The following is a 21,121-nucleotide window of genomic DNA, read 5'->3' on the forward strand; positions in this document are numbered from 1 at the left end:
ATAATAATAATAATTTTTATTTATATACCGCTTTTCCAAAAGATCAAAGCGGTTTACATAGAGTTTAAAACCAATTACAAAACACATCATAAAATAGATAATACCAAGAGCACTAAATATAATATACAAATCTAAAAACAATCATTCAATCAATCAATAGGGTGAGGTAGAGAGTCAATGGGATCAGAATATAGAGTATTTGCTGTGTTCACATTTGCTTGATAACTTTGTCTGCTCCTTTTCTCTGGATACCTAGACTTTATTTCTAAATGGTTAAATTATGTTTTCTGTTACTACAGTGCTGAAAATATGGGGAATGAAGGGGGGGGGGATATTTGAGGTGGCCGAATTTTTATTTGAGGGCTATGCTCTTGTCCACCACTTCCCTGTAGCTCTGAACTAAGCCACTGTTAAGGGAGAACTAAGGGGTTTGACAGACTGCCCATCAGGAGCGCCCTGCAACCACCCCTTTTAGGGTTGGATTGAGGCCACGGCAGCTACATGCCGTGGCCCCAATGTGGCCTTTCCATGGCACAAAAAGGAGCTGCAAAAAGCTTTTATGTGCTCCTTTGGTGCTGCATCATCTGGAAGCAGCGCCAGAGAAGCATTGTTATGCCACCCACCTTGTGGTGGGGCAAGTGGCATCACGCCAGCATGGGGGCAGAGTTGGGGCGTGCATCTTGTGAATGCCACGCCCCCACCTCCATGCCAGCCTTAATGGCCAGTCTGTTGAGGCTGTAAGAGCACAAAGTGAAAGAGTAAGAGAGTGGAAAGAGAAGAGGTGAAAAGATCCCCAAGAGTGTCAGTTTAGATCTCAGAGAGATTGTGATATATGGAGAGAAAAAGAGGACATTTTGGGTCTTTGCTTAACCCTATCATTGCTGCTTTTGCTAAGACATTTTTAATCTTTAAGTACTGGATGTTGCTGCATTTCCAGTAAGTTACATCCTGAGGAAATAACCTCGTTAGCACTGGTTTAACATTTTTAATGGAGAAGGTAAGGAAGAAAAAACAGACTTGAGAAGGACATAACATAGCTCAATGGTTCCTAAAACAGAACAAAAAAGACACCATTCAAATATATAACTGAAGCTGAAGAGGAAACAAATGTGACAGAATTCATTTTGAGGACAATGTTGTTTTTCTTGTTGTTTTAAAACTGACCTTAGCATTCCAAATTTTCAGTTTGCTTCAGGTGAAACCATTTTGGATTTGAAATCCTTGCTATCGTCTGTTAAAGCAAAGAGAAGCTATTCTGATGGGTGGAGAGAAAACATACTCTTATCTCACAGTTGCATCATGTTTAAAACCTAGTGGAAGCAACACATTCCACTGTGGATTAATAGGCTGCAAAACAATCTAGGAAAAGATGCTTCAGCATCTGGGATGCTTTATATTAACATTTTAAATCACTTCTGTTGTCAGCCTGTACTGTTACACTGGCATAAATCCGATATAATTCTGGGCATTTAAATAGATTTGCAGTCTGATCTGATGAGCTGGCACACCAGCCATAAAGCATGATTAGTTGGGTGCAAAGACAGAATGAAAAGAGCATAGGATTCCCCACCTTATGTTTTCCTCTAATACGCAAGGCAGAGCTGGGAGCAGGAACCTGCAATATAGGACTGGATAAAGCAAGTATTTAACCCTTTCCTTTTCTGCATTTCAAAAAACCTATATATGTTTGTAATCAGTGTGAATTGCCTTGGGACCCAGAATTGGGGGAAATCCAGGAAATCCCTTCTTTGGAGGTCATTAAGCAGAGGCTGGATGGCCATCTGTCAGGGATGCTTTGATTGAGAGTTCCTGCATGGCAGGGCGTTGGACTGGATGGCCCTTGTGGTCTCTTCCAACTCTACGATTCTATGATTCCTGATCTGTTTAGTATACTGTATGAGCTATGCTCTTGGAACCCCTTTTATAATTTATACAGAGAGAGAGAGAGACAGACAGACATACACTTATCCTTCCACATTTACTGGGGTTAGGGGTACAGGAGCCCTATGAATGTGGAAAACCCGCAAATAAAAAAAGCACTATGGCGCGTTATAGACGGGCCTTTAATACGCCCCCGTCACGTGCTAGGGGTTGGTCGAGGACCTAGCGTCCATACCGGCCTCACCCCTAGCACGTGACGGGGGCGTAAAGATGGTGGCGCCCTATACACATGGGCGCCGCCATCTTTACGTGCTGGACGTGTTGCATCCGCACGTGTCGCCCCGGAAATGATGCCACAAATGCGCCCCTTGTGCTTTGTGGTGCCTCTTCCGGGGCCTGAGAAGGAGCATGATTTCTGCACTCCTTCTCGGCAGCGTCCGGGAGCTGCGCCGTTTAAAGGCTGCAGCTCCTGGACGGTGCAAGCGGTGGCGGCAGCAGACCGCCGCAATCCAGCGGTCTGTATCGCGCCTCTGTTTTTACCTGAAAGAACACCTCTCTAGGAATCTCTAGGTCCTCCAGTGCAGCTCTGTGTTCAACATCTGCCAGACATTGACCATAGAATTGCACTGTAAAAGCTACAAATGCCTAATGGAGTGTTCTCTCTAAGAATCTCTAGGTCTTTCAGTGTGACTTTTGGTTAAAGTTGATCATAGGGTTGTGTTGGAGGACTTAGATTTTCCTAGAGATAACATGTTAATAAAATCTGTGAATAATCAAATCTGCAAAAGTCGAAGCCGCAAATGTGGAGGGATGAGTGCATATATTATTTATATATATAAATAAGCTATGTTAACCTTTGGAAATCACTATTCAAATGCCTTTACTACATGGGGGTATTTTCCAAACATTTTGCCTGTGGTTTCCTGCAGTACCACATGCCATAGTGTTACCATCACAGTGATATATGTATATATATAATTTTTAGTTTTTTTAAGGCAATAGTATAATAGTATAATAATAGTACTGTGATATTGTGCCATGATTGTGTATAGCTTAATTTTCTTTTTTAAAAAAAATTAAGTCATGATGCAAGATATGGGGCAAACAGTGTGGTGCAAACAGTATTGTTGATACTGAGGAACTTATAGTGGAAGCTAAACTATGAAGGAGCAAATGTGATGAGGGAGCAATGAACAGCATCAGTATTCAGATATCTTTGTGAATACAGGTAAAACAGATTTCAAACAAGACCACCTGAAACCACTAACACATGCGATAATCACCATAGTCTTATAAAAGTGTATGTTACTCTGGTGTCCAGGTCCTTTGATGTTTGTGTGTGTCTGTGTGTGTGTCTGTGTGTTAAGAGAGAGTGAATTTATTTAGTTTGTTAAGTAATTACTTAATTTATTACATATATCTGAGATGTGTGACACCATTATTAACCGCCCTGATCTTTGGAAGGGCGGTATAAAAATAAAAATTTTATTATTTTATTTTAGTATGGTACCGAAACTCTGCAAACCGAGAACTTTAATGCAATAAATGGGTATCTAACAAAGGAGAACGTAGTTTTCTAACAATCTAATAAAGGAAAACACTGAAAGTCAAATCATTTTCCTACCAAGTCAGTGACTCAAAGCATTCAAAATCCAAATGTAAAGCACCTTTAAATTTCAACATCTCTGATCATATGTAAGATCTTTGGTTTAGAGGACATTATTTCCTACAAGGCCACTGCTAGTGACACCCACTTATCTTTAATATCTTACATTGCTTAATTAATATACTTTCAGGATAACCATGGCTAAGGTTGAGCTCTCCAGTCAGAGGGCCCTTATAGTGTAACAGCATCTAGTTTTTCTTTTTTCAAATGTGTTAACCTCATCTCATAGCTGAAAATTAAATCCATACAGAGGATGTCAATATATTAAGAGCCACTTATGGGAATTGTCACAAACTGAAAAATGAGTTGATTTGACAATGGGTGCTTAGTAGGCTATTAACACTTGCTCTTCCTAACAAATACAAGGCAAAGATAACAGAAGGTCAAACAGCAGTTTGAAGTCACAGATTCAGGTTATTATTCAATTTACAGGTTAAACGTATGCATTCCCCTAAATACACGAAAAGCATTTGTAACTGTTCATACATGTTTTATGAATAACAGGACATAAATCAGGTTTCTGTTCCTCCTTCCATAGTTTGGAAATATTAAGTTTTTAGAAGATTTTGGAAGTTGTAGTGAAAAAAATGGATTTCCCCTCAAATGTCTGGTTTTGCTTCTGATGAATCACTTCAGTATTTAACTTCAGTAAAATAGCAGTTTTGGAGCAGGGAGGAGTGATTTCAATCAGAAAATGAGTATGGTGTGGGTTTCTCAGATCACTAAAAAAACCTACAGAAGAACCCGTTTGCAGATTTCCTGTGCTGTGCTGATTCCAGATATTGGGAGGCTCTCCAGAAAACAGCCTTTAGTGGACCTTTGACATCCTGACATTTATTAGTTTCCCTCCACCTCTGGATTAGGAATGTGCTAGGTTCTTGGTTTGAGCCAAATTCTATACTGCCTGCTTAGTTACATATGTATATCAAAGTAGTGTCTCCTGACCTGATCTCTCCCCCTAAACCTACTGTACCAGGCAGACACCATATAGAGCAAAGGAGGTCTGTTTAGCTTGTGATCAGGGTACAAGAAGGAGGCTTTTCCACCTCTGCCTCCAACCAGCAAGGCTGCGATAAGGAGTTGCAATGGGGTCCTGCTTCTGATTTTCACAACCTCATTTGCTGGCTGGAGGGAGGTGAAAATATCATTTTCCTTGTGCTTCGATCTCCAACTGAATGGACCTCCTTTTACCCAAACTGGTGGCTGCCTGATACAGTAAGTGTGGGAGGGCATTCACGATCATGGCAGTAGTGCCACAGAACACTATGTAGTGTTCATGAATACAAATCAGTTACAGATCCATAACTCAAGGTTGCCATTGTAACTAAAATCCAACTTTAAAGGACCTATCAAAAATAACCCCAAAAGGTCCAGCAGATTGGAAAGAAAAGTTAAGGATTCAGATTGAAATCCAAAGTGCATTGACAGCTCCATTGACACTGGAGCCACTGCTGCATGTGGACCCGAGACCCATTCCTGCTCAGAGAGAAAAAAACCTACTGCTCACTCCCATTGCTTTCTGTGCCAGAGACCCCTGATGATCTGTGATGCTGAGCACATGCCTTAATGCCAGCCCCATTTTTACCTATTTGGCCCTGAAAGCTAGGAAAGGGGAAGAAGACTGTTTCTGTTAAAGCAAAAGAAGGGCAACATAGCCCAAGGTGGGGTGTGCCCATTCTTACTGCTCTTGTCTTCAAAGTACAAGAGCAAGCCTAATAAAAGTGGTGTATCAGCTAAGAGTGGAGGGTTGGAGCTGAATGTCACATATTGATCTGGAATAATTGGTCAGTTTTTTTTTTGTTTTTTGTTGGTTTTGTTTTGTTTTGTTTTGTTTTTTGCAGCTGTTTGAGTTAATAGCACATTATCTAACACTGATCCTCTGAGGAGTAATTCCGCAAATCAGTTTAAGAGGACTAGCTAGTTTTATAGCTGGGGCTTTCCCACCAGATCCTATAGTTTTAACTGCCACAGAAACATTCTGTTCTTGTGTTTTTAAAGTAGAATATTGATGTTTTACTTTTTGTAAACAAACAAATAAATAATAATAAAAAAGAAACATTCTGTGGAATCCTGGGATTTGTGGCTTGGTGAGACACTAGAGCTCTGGCTGAGAATTCTAAATATCATTCCCTCAACTGCAAATCCTAGAACTTCATAGAATGTCACTATGGCAATTAAAGTATAGTGCTATAATTGTGTGATGTAAAGAGGATGTGAGTGTGCAGAGCAACTAGACTCTTACACAATTCCCATCAATTCTTCTACAGTCAATGCAGAAGTCATCATTGGCTTTGGGGATCATTAAAAGCATGCTATTGGGTTAAACTAGATGTATATGATGCCTCTGTGAGTTGCCTTGGATCACAATTTGGGAGAAAGAAAGCATGCATAAATAAATTATTCTCTCTCTCTCTCTCTCTCTCTGTGTGTGTGTGTGTGTCTGTGTGTGTGTGTGTGTGTCTGTGTGTGCACTTTAAAAATGTGAGTGGGTATTTGTGAAAACATCCTTAGATTGAATTAGATTGAAACAGAGATTTGAAATTGAGAGCATGTTTAACCCTAACCTCAACATTATTCCTTCCTCCACCTTAGCCTCTTTTTTTCCTATAGAAAACCATTTGTTGTGGTAACCTTGCTTTGGCCCCATACTTCTGCTTCAGTACATGAATTATTTTGATTGTTGTGACCCCTTTTCACCTCTAATAACTTATATAATTAACAGGCTGAAGCCCATTGTGTTTCCCATCCAAAAGATACACATGTGCACTCTCAAAAATATTGGCCGGAATTTTGTATGATCTTTACATATGTACAACCACTGCAGTTATGGTACTACACATTTTAAATTTGCAGCATGACCCTCCCCAGTCCCCACTTACTGGGCAGCAGCCATTGCAAATGATGGGGGTCTACTACCTTGTGGCTCGAGAAGCAGCTGGCTGCCGTTTCCTTCTCCTCTCATGTGTGATCCCCATTGTGATGGGCAGAAACAGAGTCCTAGTCACAATTCCCCCTCATGTCAGAGATCACTGGTGCATAGAGCAATTTATTCCAGCCATGATATACTTTGTCCTCAGGGACAAGATCTGTATGATGTAATTTGTTTGTCAGGCATTTATAGCTACAAACTTTATTAATACTCATCATAATAGAATGCTTCATCTAAGAAACCTCCAGATAATACTAAGTAATCCATGTGTGGTTCATATCTTGCAATCTACATATCAAGACTAAGAAGTGAAATCAGTTTGACAGCATTTTATTAGACAGTAATCCAATGTGTCTCTGGTACAAACTGTCATTGCTTTCCTTCTCCACTAAGGATCTGGAAAAAGTTATTAGTTGTGAAAAGTTGTGAAATGGATTCAGGAGGAATAAATGGAATTGGAATTATCACCATCAGCGTACTTCAGCACCATGCAGAAACTTCACTGCAAGAGCTTCCCAGATTTAATTTTTTTTTTAATGAAAAGCTCATCACTTTCAAGAGTAGTTTGTTCCACTTTTGAACTGCTCATACAGTTAGTTTCTGTACGTTCCTCTTAATGTTCAGTAGAAATTATGTTTCTATCCATCAGTAGATACAGCACAGTCTAATGGAGGATGTAGTAGTAATGCAATGTGACACCACTTTAAATGTCATGGCTCAGTGGTATGGTATTCTGGGATTTATAGTTTTGTGAGGCACCAGAGAAGGCTAAAGACCTTGTAAAACTACAAATCCCATAGGCTGGAGCCACAGGGTTTAAAGTGTGCCAGGCTGCATTATTTCTACAGTGGAGATGCACCCCAAATCAGAGGTGCCCTCTAATTTCAGTATACTGGCTGCTGTGAACACACACACACACACACACACACAACACCTCTCACCTCTCACCCCCCACACTAGCAGGCAGTGCATCTACTCTGGATTTTAGTCCAAAATAAAAAAAAAACCTATCTACAAAGTGTATTTTGGGCCTGGGGTTCAACATCCTGGACAGTTCAGGCTGCAAGTTAGTGTGGTATCAACACCCTTCTGACACAGAAGCCAACACACATAGCATACTTAGCTCTTTCCCAGTGAAATCTGTTGGCTTGAAACAGCTTGCTTTGGGCAATAATAAATATAATTGTGGTTTATCATTTGGATGGTGTGCTTTCACTGTGGTGCAAGCAAGCATATCAGATGAGTGGGGAGATTGTCACTTCCTTATTAGGTCCTGTTCCTATAGGAGATCTAAAGGACCCAGTGCCAATTGCTCACTAGGCCTCTTTTGTAGAAGGTCAGACAAAAGATGGTATGGAATTGCAAGAGTTTTGGTCCTGTGCCAAAGAGAAATTTGAACTTAGATATCCATAAAGGAGCTTTATTTTAAATCCAGCTAATCCTAAAATGATGATTGGTGCATGGCACAGAGGTGAGCTGCACAGGCTTAGAGCCTGGCCAAAAAGAATGTATAGCTATTGTTCATAATTGGGATCATAAGAGTACCTCTTTTTCATTACCAGTACCTTAAGGCTACCTGCTCTCAGAGAAATAGAAGGAGATAAGGAAGAGGCTTACATGCTTTCACCAAGGCATACTATAATGTTCTACAGATTCATGTGAAGTAATGGAGGAGAGAGTGCTAGGACTGGTAATTCATCATCTACCTCATTGATAAGCGATCTAGGGTACTGTTACAAGTGCAGATTTCTAGTTCTGCCATGTCAAGAACTTGGAGATATTATAACAGCCAGAAGAAATGAGCAGGCCCAATTTAGCGAGTCATCTCCCAATAATGGAGCATTTGGGGTCGATTTATAATAATGATTCTGAGATAGCAAAGCTATTTTTTGTTTTGGTCCCAGGACAATTTAGCACTCTTCTTTTTTTGACTGGCATATTATTGCATTTTAATTATAGTAACCTGCTCTGAAAGTTTAAAAGTTGAAGAGAGGGTAAAACAAGAAAACAGTGAAGAAGCAGAACTGAGGCATTTTAGTGCAAGGAATAAAGAAAATGAATGAGGGAGTACAGAAGAAGGAGAACTGGGACAAGTATTGTTTTAGTTCCCTGTCTCCATCTAAGTATTGTTGGCAAATCTGCAAAGCAGAGTCTTCTATTTTCAAGTATACTTCCCATGTATATACCAACAAGGTTCAGGATTAAACCTCAAACCAACAATTGTTACTTAAAAATAACAGAATTTGTTGGGCATGTACGATGTGAGTGGGTACAAATTTAAATTAAGACATATGAAAAAATATTTACACCCAGGCCACCCAGTGAGTGAATAAAGGTAGGCCCTAAAACCTCAGCTCAGTGAACCAATTGGATGATGGTTTGTTTTCAACAGAGGTGGTCGAAATACTGGGTTGCATTTTTGTTGCCATCCAACTATGTGTGAATTATGGATGTCTTGGATTTCTTATCACCTAATGTCCTGACTTTATTGGACTTGCACTTCTGAGAGTTACTATAAAGCCTATTATTTAACTCAGACCCCAAAGATCTCAATATTTTTAAGGATAAGGTTTCCAGCAAGTTCTCTCTTCATTGTGGTTTACAGTAGAGAGCTTTATTTCACAGCTGTTTTTAATTCAGCTTTTGTATGTGTGCAAGGCCACTTGGAATCAGTATTTGAGTTATAAGAGGAAGCAAACAGAACAGCCAAATCAAATGAATGATGCCTCCTGTATTTAATCCTAATTTATTATTAGACAACTACATAATTGTAGAAGAATGGAGGTTAGGTGTTTCAGGGGACCATAGCTATGGTCACTACAAAGAATCCAGAGCTATAGTGTATGGATCTTTCCTTTAAAAATAAAATTAAAAGGTAAAACTCTTTCCTTTTATGTATGGGAAATATAAGAGAATATATGTGCAGTTTTCCATCCAGTTGCTCTCAATTCCAAGTGTTCTTCTGAGCAGTGAGGGTCAAGCAACTAGGAAGACTGATAGATGTGCAACTAATGCAGTTTCATTTTATTAATCCTGGTCCATGCCAACAACTATCAGGTCAAAATGCACAGGGAAGCCATTGAAATCCATAAACATCTGGATAATTTCAACCGAAAAGAAAAAACCCCTCAAAGTAAACAAAATTTGGCTACCACTCCTGAATAATATGAGGACTCAGCAAATGCAAATGGGAAATCACCCAGGATCAGGGGCTTTCCCAGCAGATAATGATCACCAATTAGCAGACACTAATCCTCTTTTGCATTAGCCTCCCAGCCTGAGGCCCTGCCATCAACAACACAACAATACACAGATTAACATGGAAATAATTCCTGCCAACCCAGGGTCACATAGTATATGTACATCCAGGTCTCTTCTATGTCAACATTCTCTGAAGATGCCAGCCACGGATACTGGGGAAACGTTAGGAAAAACTCTTATAGAACATGGCCACATAACCCGAAAAACCCATAAAAAACTATGAATACATTAGCTTCAGTGTTTTTATTATTTGTAATAGTTATAATGGCATATACTTTGCCAGCTATAAAATTTCTGCCAATTGACCTAATGCTTTTGTTTTGTTTGATTCCATTTTTCAAGAAGGTTTAGCTTTTTTTCCCCTTGTCAAAGCATGCAATACCTTTCTTTCTTCTGCAAGGGGACCAAGATACTAAAACACTAAAATACAAATTTACAGTACTTAGTTTGGTGTGGGATCCAAAAATGTAAAAGTTTTAAAAAGTAATTATATGCCAAAGGCCAAAGTTAGATTCAGTTTTAAAGCAACTCTTTATTTCTTCGTTTATCAAAAACACTGAATACTTTACTGTATGGTTACTTTTTTTAAAAAAAAATCCTCTTTTTTAAAACCTGCTATTTAAAAAAAGAAGAAAAACAATAATAAGCTACTGCGATATATTACATAATGCATTCTCCTCTCATCCACCTCATCTTCACCTCAGTGCCACAGGAGAACATGGGACAGTAGGACAAGGCACAGCACCAGCAGCACGTAAACTGTGTGATATTCCTCCTCCATCATTTAGTGAAACCACAATTGTACAAATCATTAAACACTGCAGTTACACCAGGAATGGAGAGAAATTATCTGATGCCAAGTTACACCCATACTGTAACATAGTTATGTCTTACTGTAAAAAGGAATCAATTACAACAACTAGTTATTTGTCAGTAGTTATTTCCAAGCTCTGATCGGATTTTACCCTTTGTATTCTTTTAGAAAGAAGAAACCAGTTTGAAATGGTTCTGGTGAATGAAAAGATTATTTTTGGCTGACTGATGTCTACCTTGTTTATTAGCTAGAAACTTTTTGGCCTTAAAATCAGTGTTTATTATGCAAGGACAGGCCACAAAGGGAGAATATTGCTTCTGCTTTTTAGGAAGGTAGTTTGTTATAAACATCAGATGAGGGAGTATTGAGGAGGGGGGCTAAAAACCTTCCTCAAATGCTGTAAGGGTACCATTGTTCCAAATGAAAATTAAGCAGTTGTCAAAGTATTGGGAAGCAATTAAGTGCAGTGAGATTGCCATTTTTCTCATCTCTGAAGAGGCCAGATAGGAGGCAATAAATCTGGTTTCCAATGAAATCCACAAACTGCTCATTCTGGAGCAGTCATGCTGTAGTCCCAAGACTTCAAAGGAATTTTTTCATGAGGCTCCTTACAAATAAGCATTTCATAGATTACAGACTCTGTCTGGAATTGGATTTGAAACAAGAGCCAGTTCTCATGACCTTACTTTGCATGTTGGGATGTGGGTTGACTTCAGGCCAACTGGTGTTCCTTGATCAAACTAGATGTGGCAAATATAGCGGCTAAAAGGACAGGACCATGTCTTCATTAGCAGTACAACCTCTGCTGTCATCCATAATAATGCCTAGTATGGCCCTGTGTTTGTAGCAATAGACATATTTGGGGAGAACCTGGGTCCAAATAATCTTTTACCTATAAAACAAATTGCATAGTCCTCAAAAGATCACTGTCTGCTTGCCAGACATCATTGGGTTTTTATAAAGATTTAAAATATTGCGTTTGGAGGAAGGAAAAGATTGCAGATGCAACCAACGATAAAAGTCACTGCCAAGCTGGTAAAATGGACTTGAACACTTCCTCAGAAATGCAGATCAAATTGTATGTGAAGCTCACAATTAAGCAATTATGAGACTAAGCTGTTCTGTGTTCACATTCCAGGATACTAAAAGGATCTTATGCCCTGTCCCATATGGCAGAAGCATGTATTAACCATATAATTTGCATTGTTTGGAAAATATATAAATACTTTTTTTAAAATGCAACAATTATTTTCAGGTATTTGAACTCATTAAATATATATTTCAGGTATTTGAATTCATTAAATATATCCCACCCCCGTGCCTGCCTCCAAGGAACTGTGCGAGTTGCTGCTGCTGCTGTCGCTGTCGGGCGGCTCCCTGGGTGGAGAGGACACCTGCGCTTCCACGCATCGCCACAGGGAGGCCGCCTTCGGACTGAAACCATCCCGACACCTCAGCAACAAGCCAGGACCGAGGAGGGATGAGTAACACCTGGGGGAAGGCGGGGGAGTGGGCGTGCTGGTGGGAGCGGCGCACATATAGCCGGCCTGCCTGGTTTCCTTCCCCGTCCCACCCCCGTGCCTGCCTCCAAGGAACTGTGCGAGTTGCTGCTGCGGCTGTCGCTGTCGCTGCCGGGCGGCTCCCTGGGTGGAGAGGACACCTGCGCTTCCGCGCATCGCCACAGGGAGGCCGCCTTCGGACTGAAACCATCCCGACACCTCAGCAACAAGCCAGGACCGAGGAGGGATGAGTAACACCTGGGGGAAGGCGGGGGAGTGGGCGTGCTGGTGGGAGCGGTGCGCATATAGCCGGCCTGCCTGGCTTCCTTCCCCGTCCCACCCCCATGCCTACCTCCAAGGAACTGTGCGAGTTGCTGCTGCTGCTGTCGCTGTCACTGCCGGGCGGCTCCCTGGGCGGAGAGGACACCTGCGCTTCCATGCATCGCCACAGGGAGGCCGCCTTCAGACTGAAACCATCACAACTGCGCAATTGCGCAACTATTTTGTCCTGGGGGAGGCAGGCACTGAGCTGTGCCCCGGCTAGCTTGTTGTAAATTTGATATTGTATTTTATTGTATTGTGCTGTTTTGCTGCTGGCTGTATTGAGATATGCATTGTTATTGTTATGTACTGAGATTTGTATTGATGTTTACTGTATTGAAATGTATTGCTATATGCTATTGCTATTGTAATGTATTGAGATTTGTATTGATATTTGTTGTACTGAGATATGCATTGTTATGTTATTGTTATGTGAATCTGTTGTAAACCGCCTTGATTAAGTTTTTAGAAGGACAGTATCCTAAATAAATAAATAAATAAACCTTATTATATTTTCTCTTTTTTGTTTCAGGCTCCTTGTGCCAGAAATCCTCTTACACTCTGAGCGCATCATTTCACTCCCACCATTCCTATCCCTATTTCAAAAGTCTTCTTCTGCAGCAAGTCACAGATGTAATACATGCTGGGGTGGGTGCGGATGAAGGCCACAATCTTGTCACTATGCAATCCAAGGGTTTAATCAGCCATTGTGTTTTTTAGCATGACTATCCAAATAAACTCACTAATGCATTCCAATTTTGTTGTTCACACAATTTTTAAAACTGGAACTGCATCTGTGAGCATCTCTGCATGTTCTGTTAATCACACGTCAGCACTGCGAATAAAGATGGAGTCAATGAAGCCAATGTATTCAAAGCATGTTCAAGATATGCAGAGTTTTATCCCAGGTCTTTCTGCATTTGTTATTCACACAGCCAACAATGCAAATCTTTTAGGAAAACTTGGCAGGGAGGAAATGAGATCACTTATCCTGGGTAAAGTGGGGGGTTTGTCAGCCCCCACCCAAAAAAATCAACTTGCTCAAGTGCCTTCAAAATGCATGTGAACAACAAAGATTCAACCCACATTCTACTGGGATTATTTTCAATGTTTGAATAACATAACAATGCCAGTATTGGTGGTGGCAGCAGTGACACAGGCAGTGGTGGCAAAAATAAAATGGTTGAGTAGAATGTGATGAATGAGGAAATGGCACCGAAAGCCATCTCTGTCAGGAGAGAAAAATTTCTTTGGCCTACCATGACCATAGTACAATCAAACCAATCAAACTCCCCCCTTCTTCCCGATGTACTGACATGATAGTTTGTTACTGAAGCATATGACACTAAAGGTAATCTGGCCAATATTTTGCAAACGTGGATGCAGCCTAGAGTATCCTGGCCCCAGAGCTGCACTGACCTCTGCCTATTTTTTGCAGCCACTGTTACCTGCAGCTCTCTCTTCTGATGCCAGGCGGCTCTTCACATGCAAATCCCACTGTGCCACCTGGTGCATTGGCAGCATTGGTATGGTTCTTCACTAAGTCAGAACAAGACACACAGTCTCAATCACATGTTGGGTACCTCATTCCGACCTCAGAGCAAGTTATGTGTGGTAGAGGCGGCCATGCTGGGCATCACAGCAGCATGCATTTTAAACAGCCACTTGGAAGATATGGAGTGACTAATGATGTTTTAAAATGTGTTTTAAGAGGGGTATAATTCAGGTTTGATGCTTAACAGGCTGGACATTGTCTAGATTATGGAATTCTGGGATCTGTAGTTTTCTGAAATATTTTGCCTTCTCAGTTAGAGCGCTCTGGTGCCACAACAAACTAAAAACCTCAGGATTCCATTACAGTTAAAGTGGTATCAAACTACATGAATTCTGCAGTATGACAGCAGCCTGTGCTTCAGGCCACTCCACAGTCTGAGAATCACTGCCTGAGGAGATGTTCCAGTCCAGCGTTCTAGTGGCTTAAATAAGGTAGTCTGCATACCATGTTAGGAGATACGAAGATCCAGTTCTCTTTTAGAATGGTGAATAAAATGTTTAAGATAAGGTGTTCAGATACTTACTGCCCTCCCAAATAATTTCTAAAAACTATGTTAGAGCAAAACTTTTATATAAAATAATGTACAATATCAGAACACTAAAGTTCCTGGCCTTAGTTTCTTTTTTCATTTCTTTATATGGGAATGAGTATGTTATGTCTTCTTGACACTATGGAGAACTAGTGGAGACAAAATATTTTTCTCAGTTATATTAATGTTGATGGTCTCTTCTGTTTTAGGGGGTGAGGGAGCTGACAAAAGCAAAGAGGTTCCTTACAGTGTAGGTGTTAGGTGGCTCCATTTGTAACAAAGTTTTTTTTAATGCAATTTGTAATTATATCCTGAATAAACTGTACTTTTAATGGATTAAACATTATAATTTCATTCCAAACCAAGATATATGCAATGTATTTTATTTTCCTGAAATAGCAAATGAAGCTGGCATGCCGTTACTGAATTATGCTGGTGTACATCATTCTTGTGCCATTGCAATGCTTTTTTATGTTTGTTGTGTAGATTGCAACTCAGTTCTGACCATGCAACGACCAGTATCCCCTACCCAACTGTAAGCAGTGAGCCTCTGCAATATGGCCATTTCCATGGTGTCAGAGAGCAGAAGGATGAGCAGACAAGTCCAACCATTTCCTTGTAGGTAGATGTGCTGCAAGGACATCATTTGCAGAACACTCACAAGGATCCCAGAGGTCCCTGCAGATGCCTCTTACAGCACATCTACAAGAAAACATTTGAACACATCCCTACTCTTATATAGATTGTATATATTGCTTTTTTTTAAAGTTATCTTCCCCCTCCAAAAAAGAACACTTTTTTCCCCATGTGGCTTAAACATTCTACATATTTTACATCTTCAACCATGCTAAGATTTCCTGGGTCCCTGTACTAGTGTCTCCCCAAGTCTTCCTCCTGACAAATAAAGTGGTCCCTCCACATTTGCTGGGGTTAGGGATTAAAGACCCCTGTGAATGTGGCAAAACCACATATTAAAAAACACTATTCTTTTTACCTAAAAGAACACCTCTCCAGGAATATCCAGTCCTCCAGTGCAACACAATGTTCAATATCTGACAGCAGTTGATCACAGAATCATGCCAGAGGAACTACATATGCCTAGAGAAGTGTTTTCTCTAGGAACATCTAAGTTCTCCAGCACAATTCTATGGTCAGCTTCCAGCAGAATTGCACTGGAGGACTTAGAGATTCCTATAGAAAACATATTAAAACCACAAATAATCAAATCTGCAAAAACCAAATTTGCAAATGTGGAGGGCCAACTGTAGATGTAATATCAAAGATATGTGTAGACTAGTCAGGACTATATCCACACAACTCAAGCACCATTCCTTAAGATGACCACCTACTCATAGTCATATACCTGGTGGATATCTCTTATTTCCCCTGTGTATTTTTGTTCCCCTTCAGCAGACATTAAACAGCAATGCCCTATCAGTAAGGATCTGCCTATTTCTTTAGCCTGTAGAACCATGGATGGTGTCAATAATCAAGCATGGTATTATTGAGAAGTTAGGCACTTCTGAAATCAGAGAATAAACCATAGGATCAAGGGAAAGCAGCAAAGGGAAAGGATAAATACTTTGTAATGCTGCCAGCCAGGCTCTTTCCTCACAAACTTCTCTATGAACTGCTGCTTCAGTTTAAATTAAATATGAATGGGAAGAATTATTTGAGAAACTCAAATCCTAAGAAGACTTTTCTTATTTGGGGGGTTATGTTTGAACTGCTTTAATAAAAAAAGATGAATGTGCAGAGGAATAGGCATATATGGGAACCAGTTAAAGTAAATTTAAGTCAATAAGAGATTTGAAATAAAACTCCTAAAAATTCCCATGTGAGAGCCTGAACTTATTCAATGAAAGCCAATTGTATAATCTACCATAAGCTTCAGATTTTCCTGTTTGCTTCAAGCCACTAAGGTATATTTCTCACATTAATTCTAGCCATGGTAAAGCTACCATGTGGCTTTTACACAGTGAGATATTGGGACTGTTTCTTGGCTTGTGTTTTATACTTGGCCATGGCTATACGACAGGCTTGCCACTTTACAGTCTAGACACTGAAGGCATGCTCATATGCATCATTCAGGAGACAGGGTAGGTGCAACTCAGGCTGCTGCCACACTGCAGAAATAAAGCAGTTTAAAACCACTTTTAATTGCCAGGGAATTCTGGGATTTGTAGTTTTATGAGATATTTAGCCTTCTCTGTCAGAGAGTTCTGGTGCTCCCACCAAATTACAAATCCCAGAATTCACTAATGAAGCCATGGAACTTAAAATGATGTTAAACTGATTTATTTCTGCAGTGTGGCCACAGCCTCAGACCCCTGCAAATTCATTTTTGAGTCTCTTCATCTGCATCTCTATGTCATCTTCTGTAAGGAAGATGACTCTTACAGCGTACCCCCTGATAAATCATATTTTATTTCTTATGTCTATGTTTGGCAGAAATCGGGAATTCCATTGGGTCACAACATTATGAACCCAGTAAGCCAGTTATGTTTGGCTTTCTTTTGCAACAGTTAGTACAATTGGCCTTTCCGTTACATGGGAGATCCATTCCGGACACCATTACCCCCCACCCACCCCACCCTGCATAAGGGAAAAGTGGATGCTCAAGCCCCATTCAAGTGTATGGGGCTTGTGTACACAGTGTGCAGAGCGCGTGCATCACAAGCGCATATGCCATTGCCTTTTCCGGCATGTGGCGCTGCTCCTTCTGGTGCAGCTTCTAGCATATGCTGGAAGCTGCATAAGGCATGCCCGCATATGACGTGGGCGCACTGTAATCTTCTTTATGGGTTCTGTTGCAAACATGCCAAAGGTACATTTAAGAATGGAAGCACATCCTGTGGTTAAATTTCCACTCTGTCTTTTGAAGATCTGAGCCAAACTAAGTGTGAGGGAGAAAATTCATGAGTGGAATTAAAATCTCTCAGGGTTGGTTCCCATGTCAGTGGGATAGAGGTCCCATTCTGGGGTTTTGTCTAAGGTTTAAAGGAGGTCTCCAAGAAACTGAACTTTAACCCCCCCCCATCAGTTCAGCACTTTGGATAGCTCTTCTAAAATTTAGAATAAAATCCAGAGCAGATTTGCCACCCTACTCACATGGAAGCTACCAGCAGCTACTACTTTAACCATGAGCACATTATGCTTGCATACAAAGTGACTGCACTTATGTCATTTGTGAATAATATCCTCTGTTTTTGTGTGCCTTCAAGTTGTTTCTGGCAAAATTTGTTGAGAGCTGGCTTGCCATTGCCTTCTTGAGAGAAGGTGACTTACCCAAGTCACCCAGTGTGTTTCCAAGGCTGAGCAGGGATTGGGACCCTAGTTTCCTAGATTCCTAGTTCAGCACTCAAACCACTACACCACTCTGGCTTGCTAGCTACACAGGAAGAAGTCAGGCTCCCTAAATCTGAGTATTTGTCTAGAAGAATGGCTGCTTTCAATGCATGCTGTCTGTATATGAATCAGGTTATTATTATTATTATTATTATTATTATTATTATTAACCTTTATTTATGAAGCGCTGTAAATTTACACAGCGCTGTACATACAATCTTTTAGTTATGAAATGGATTCCAAGCTTGTGCATTTTTATGTGTATGATGGTAGTAGATTATGAGACAGAACGTGAGAATTGGCTCCTGATATGATGATGAGTTTCAGGATGTGATAAATGTCACATTGTAATACACTTGATAATTCAGAAGGCAGAAAGGGTGTGTCATTGCCATGCAAAAACTACAGGAAAAGGTTACTCCATTATGTCTTTCCCACAGCAAAATGTAATGTGAGAGGTTTGCTAATGTCGAGAATCCCTGAGTGCTTGGATGCAAGGCTATATGTGTGTATATGGGTAGGTGAGAGGGAAAATCTCACTCGCTATACCCTTTAGATATTGCAGTGATATTTGGGCAGATCATTCTTGGCTCAGCCAAACATCCTCTGCATAACCTTTGAAAACTTCATTTCATCTTTGTTCTTACGTCAACCCAGCTGGAAAGCTGGGTAAGAAATAAATAAAGAGCAAAAACTGGCTGAAGACCAGATGCTGAATATGTGCTAAGCACTTCCAGGTAAATACTTTTATTTTTAAATAATAAAAGAGGTTACAGTGACCACATGCTATTCTGCACATAGCCTGCTGAGCTAAGGCCCATTTACCCCAAGGTGATGAATATATATTAACGCCAGAGGGGGGAGGGGGGAGGAATATGGTGATATACCAAGAGGAAGCCATAACAAGCCCTTGTCGGGAATATTAGATACCTGCCAAAGTCAGCAGAGGGGAGTTTTATGTTCAGCAGATCCTCCCAGCCTCTGTGGGCCAGAGTCTAATATCTAGCCAAGAAGAACACATGAGGGATACAGCTTACCTTGGGAATTTGATTCTGCAGAGCTTTGTGAGGGATTGTGGAAGAAGCAGGAAGCATGGTCCTTGCCAAGAGAGACCACCCGCCTTAGTCACTATGGCAAACTGAATCCTCGATCTTGTGTTTGTAATTTCCCTTCCCTGCGGCGAAATGGCTTGTGCCTGTGGTTGTGTTGCCAAAAGACAGGCAAGCTCAGCTGTAGTCCAAACTAACTGCCCAGACTTGATTACATTCCTGATGCACCACAAACTTCATTTTATGAAATAATACTTTGGAGGGAAAAGTTGAAAGTGCATTCCCAGAGGTGGAATAAAGTCTCCGAGTCTTTTTGTTCTGTTGATTTACCCTCTAGCTAAACTATTTTACCATTTGTATTCATTTAAAGGCCCTTGGCAGGCTCTATATGTGCATGAGGGGGAAAAAAGGAAAGAAGGATATTCATACAGAATTGTAAAGAAAAAAATGTTGGCCAGAGAGTCTTATAATGCCAAGTTTGTTTTATTGTAAAATTCTGAGCACCATGTAATTTAACACTTTTAAAAAAAAAACTCTGGGACCCATTAGCCATTATCCAAATCTTGTTAGAGCCCAAAAGTGTGTCACATAAAGTTTGGGGATCTAAATCATGCTAAATTCACATTATATGCAGATTAGGGATGTACATCTTCACTAATGCAAGCATGAATGAAGACAAGAGTTTTGTCCTTGCTGCATAAGCTCATGATGGTTTCTATACAATTTTCAATGATGACTTACACTTTGGGACCTTTTCTTTTAAAAAAAATCAGTTTTCAGGATGGGTGTATGTTTTTGCACAGAAAATAAGTATATGTTAAAAAAAAAGTCCATTTTCTATGCAAAAATCAGCATGTATTAATGCAAATTAGTTAGTGTGATCTAGTAGCTTGACTGTTGGACTTTGCAATGCCAGGAGTCAAATCCTCATTTGGCTGTGGAAGTCCATTCGGTGACCTTAGCAAGTCACACTCCCTCAGTCTCAGAGGAAGGCAATGGCAAACCCCTATAAACAAATTTTGCTAAGAAAACTCTGTGATAGATTTGCCTTAGTGTCGCCATAAGTCAGAAGCAACTTGAAGGTACACAACAACAAATTAATGTTAAAATTAACAACAAAATACAAATGAATTTTCCAGCACAGCATCACAGCCAACAGGAGAACAGGGTCCCCAAACAAATTCTACCCTGACTTATCCCTTGCTGAGTATTCAAACCCCATTGCTGGAGATATCAGGAGCCTGAAATGCATCCTCATGAAACCATCATGAGCTTATGCAGCAAGGACAAAACTCTTTTAAAGCCTTGCATGGGCTGGCCCCTCCTTATTTATCAGACCTTCTTTCTCCTCACCTTCTCACTCATGCCCTCCATTCTGATAGTCATGGTCTGCTGTCTCAGCCTAGGATTTTCACTGCCACATCCCAGATTCGTCCCTTTTCACTTGCTGTCCCTCTCTCCTGGAACCTCCTTCCCCCATGAGCATGCCTCATCACTTCTTTGACCAGTTTCAAAACTGAGCTGAAGACCATCCTGTTCAGAGAAGCATTCCCAGGCATTGCATGACTATTATTTGTTATTTGATGTTTTTAATTTGTTGCCTGCTTTACTTTATTGAACTTTTCCCTGTATTGTTATGTATTGTTTATATGTATTATGCTATTATTTCTTAGATGGTGCACCATGGGCAGGTTTATTTTTATCTATTTTATTTTTTGTATGTACAGTGCTGTACATATCTACAACGCTATATAAATTAATAATAATAATAATAATAATAATAATAATAATAATAATAATAATAATAATGTCCGGGAATGCTGCCAGCAGACACTTGACAGTAGCCGATAACAGAGCCTTAGCACGGTGGAAGCGAAAGTAAAGCAGACCTTGCAAGGAACCAGTCTGAGAGCAGTCCGAGAAAACAAGCCGAGTTCAGAATTCCAGAAGTCCAAACGTTCCAAGAGTCAAGCCGAAGTCAGGATACCGAGAAACAACGTTGGTCAAACAGTCCAGGGTCAAAACAGCCAAGAGATAACAAAGTCCGGTCCAAGGTCAAGGTAACAAAGAATCCAGATACTAGGAGCTAGCGCTAGCAGCAATCACGCCGAAAGATCATGCAATAAACTCTAGCAACCAGCATTAGTCTCTCTCCCACTTAAGTAAGGGAAACTCTCCCTCGTGCCACCTGAGGCTGGTTGGCTAATTGCCTCTCGGCAATTCTCTGTGATCTGCGCCTGCAAGCACTCTCAGCTCTTCTCTCTTTGAA

At 40.5% G+C, this 21,121-nt stretch overlaps 1 protein-coding gene across 1 annotated transcript in view; it reads left to right on the top strand.

The window, feature by feature from the left end:
• LOC121924888 (protein enabled homolog) overlaps positions 1–12,679 on the top strand; it is a 31,592-nt gene extending 18,913 nt beyond the window's left edge. Inside the window, exon 3 of the mRNA XM_042456417.1 lies at positions 11,837–12,679. Within this exon, the coding sequence (XP_042312351.1) occupies positions 11,837–11,844 (8 nt within the window). The 3' untranslated portion in view covers positions 11,845–12,679. The remainder of the gene's footprint in view (positions 1–11,836) is intronic.
• The last annotated feature ends 8,442 nt before the right edge of the window (positions 12,680–21,121 follow it).

The sequence above is a fragment of the Sceloporus undulatus genome, chromosome 3 (assembly GCF_019175285.1).
Source record: "Sceloporus undulatus isolate JIND9_A2432 ecotype Alabama chromosome 3, SceUnd_v1.1, whole genome shotgun sequence".
Taxonomy (NCBI): Eukaryota; Metazoa; Chordata; class Lepidosauria; order Squamata; family Phrynosomatidae; genus Sceloporus; species Sceloporus undulatus.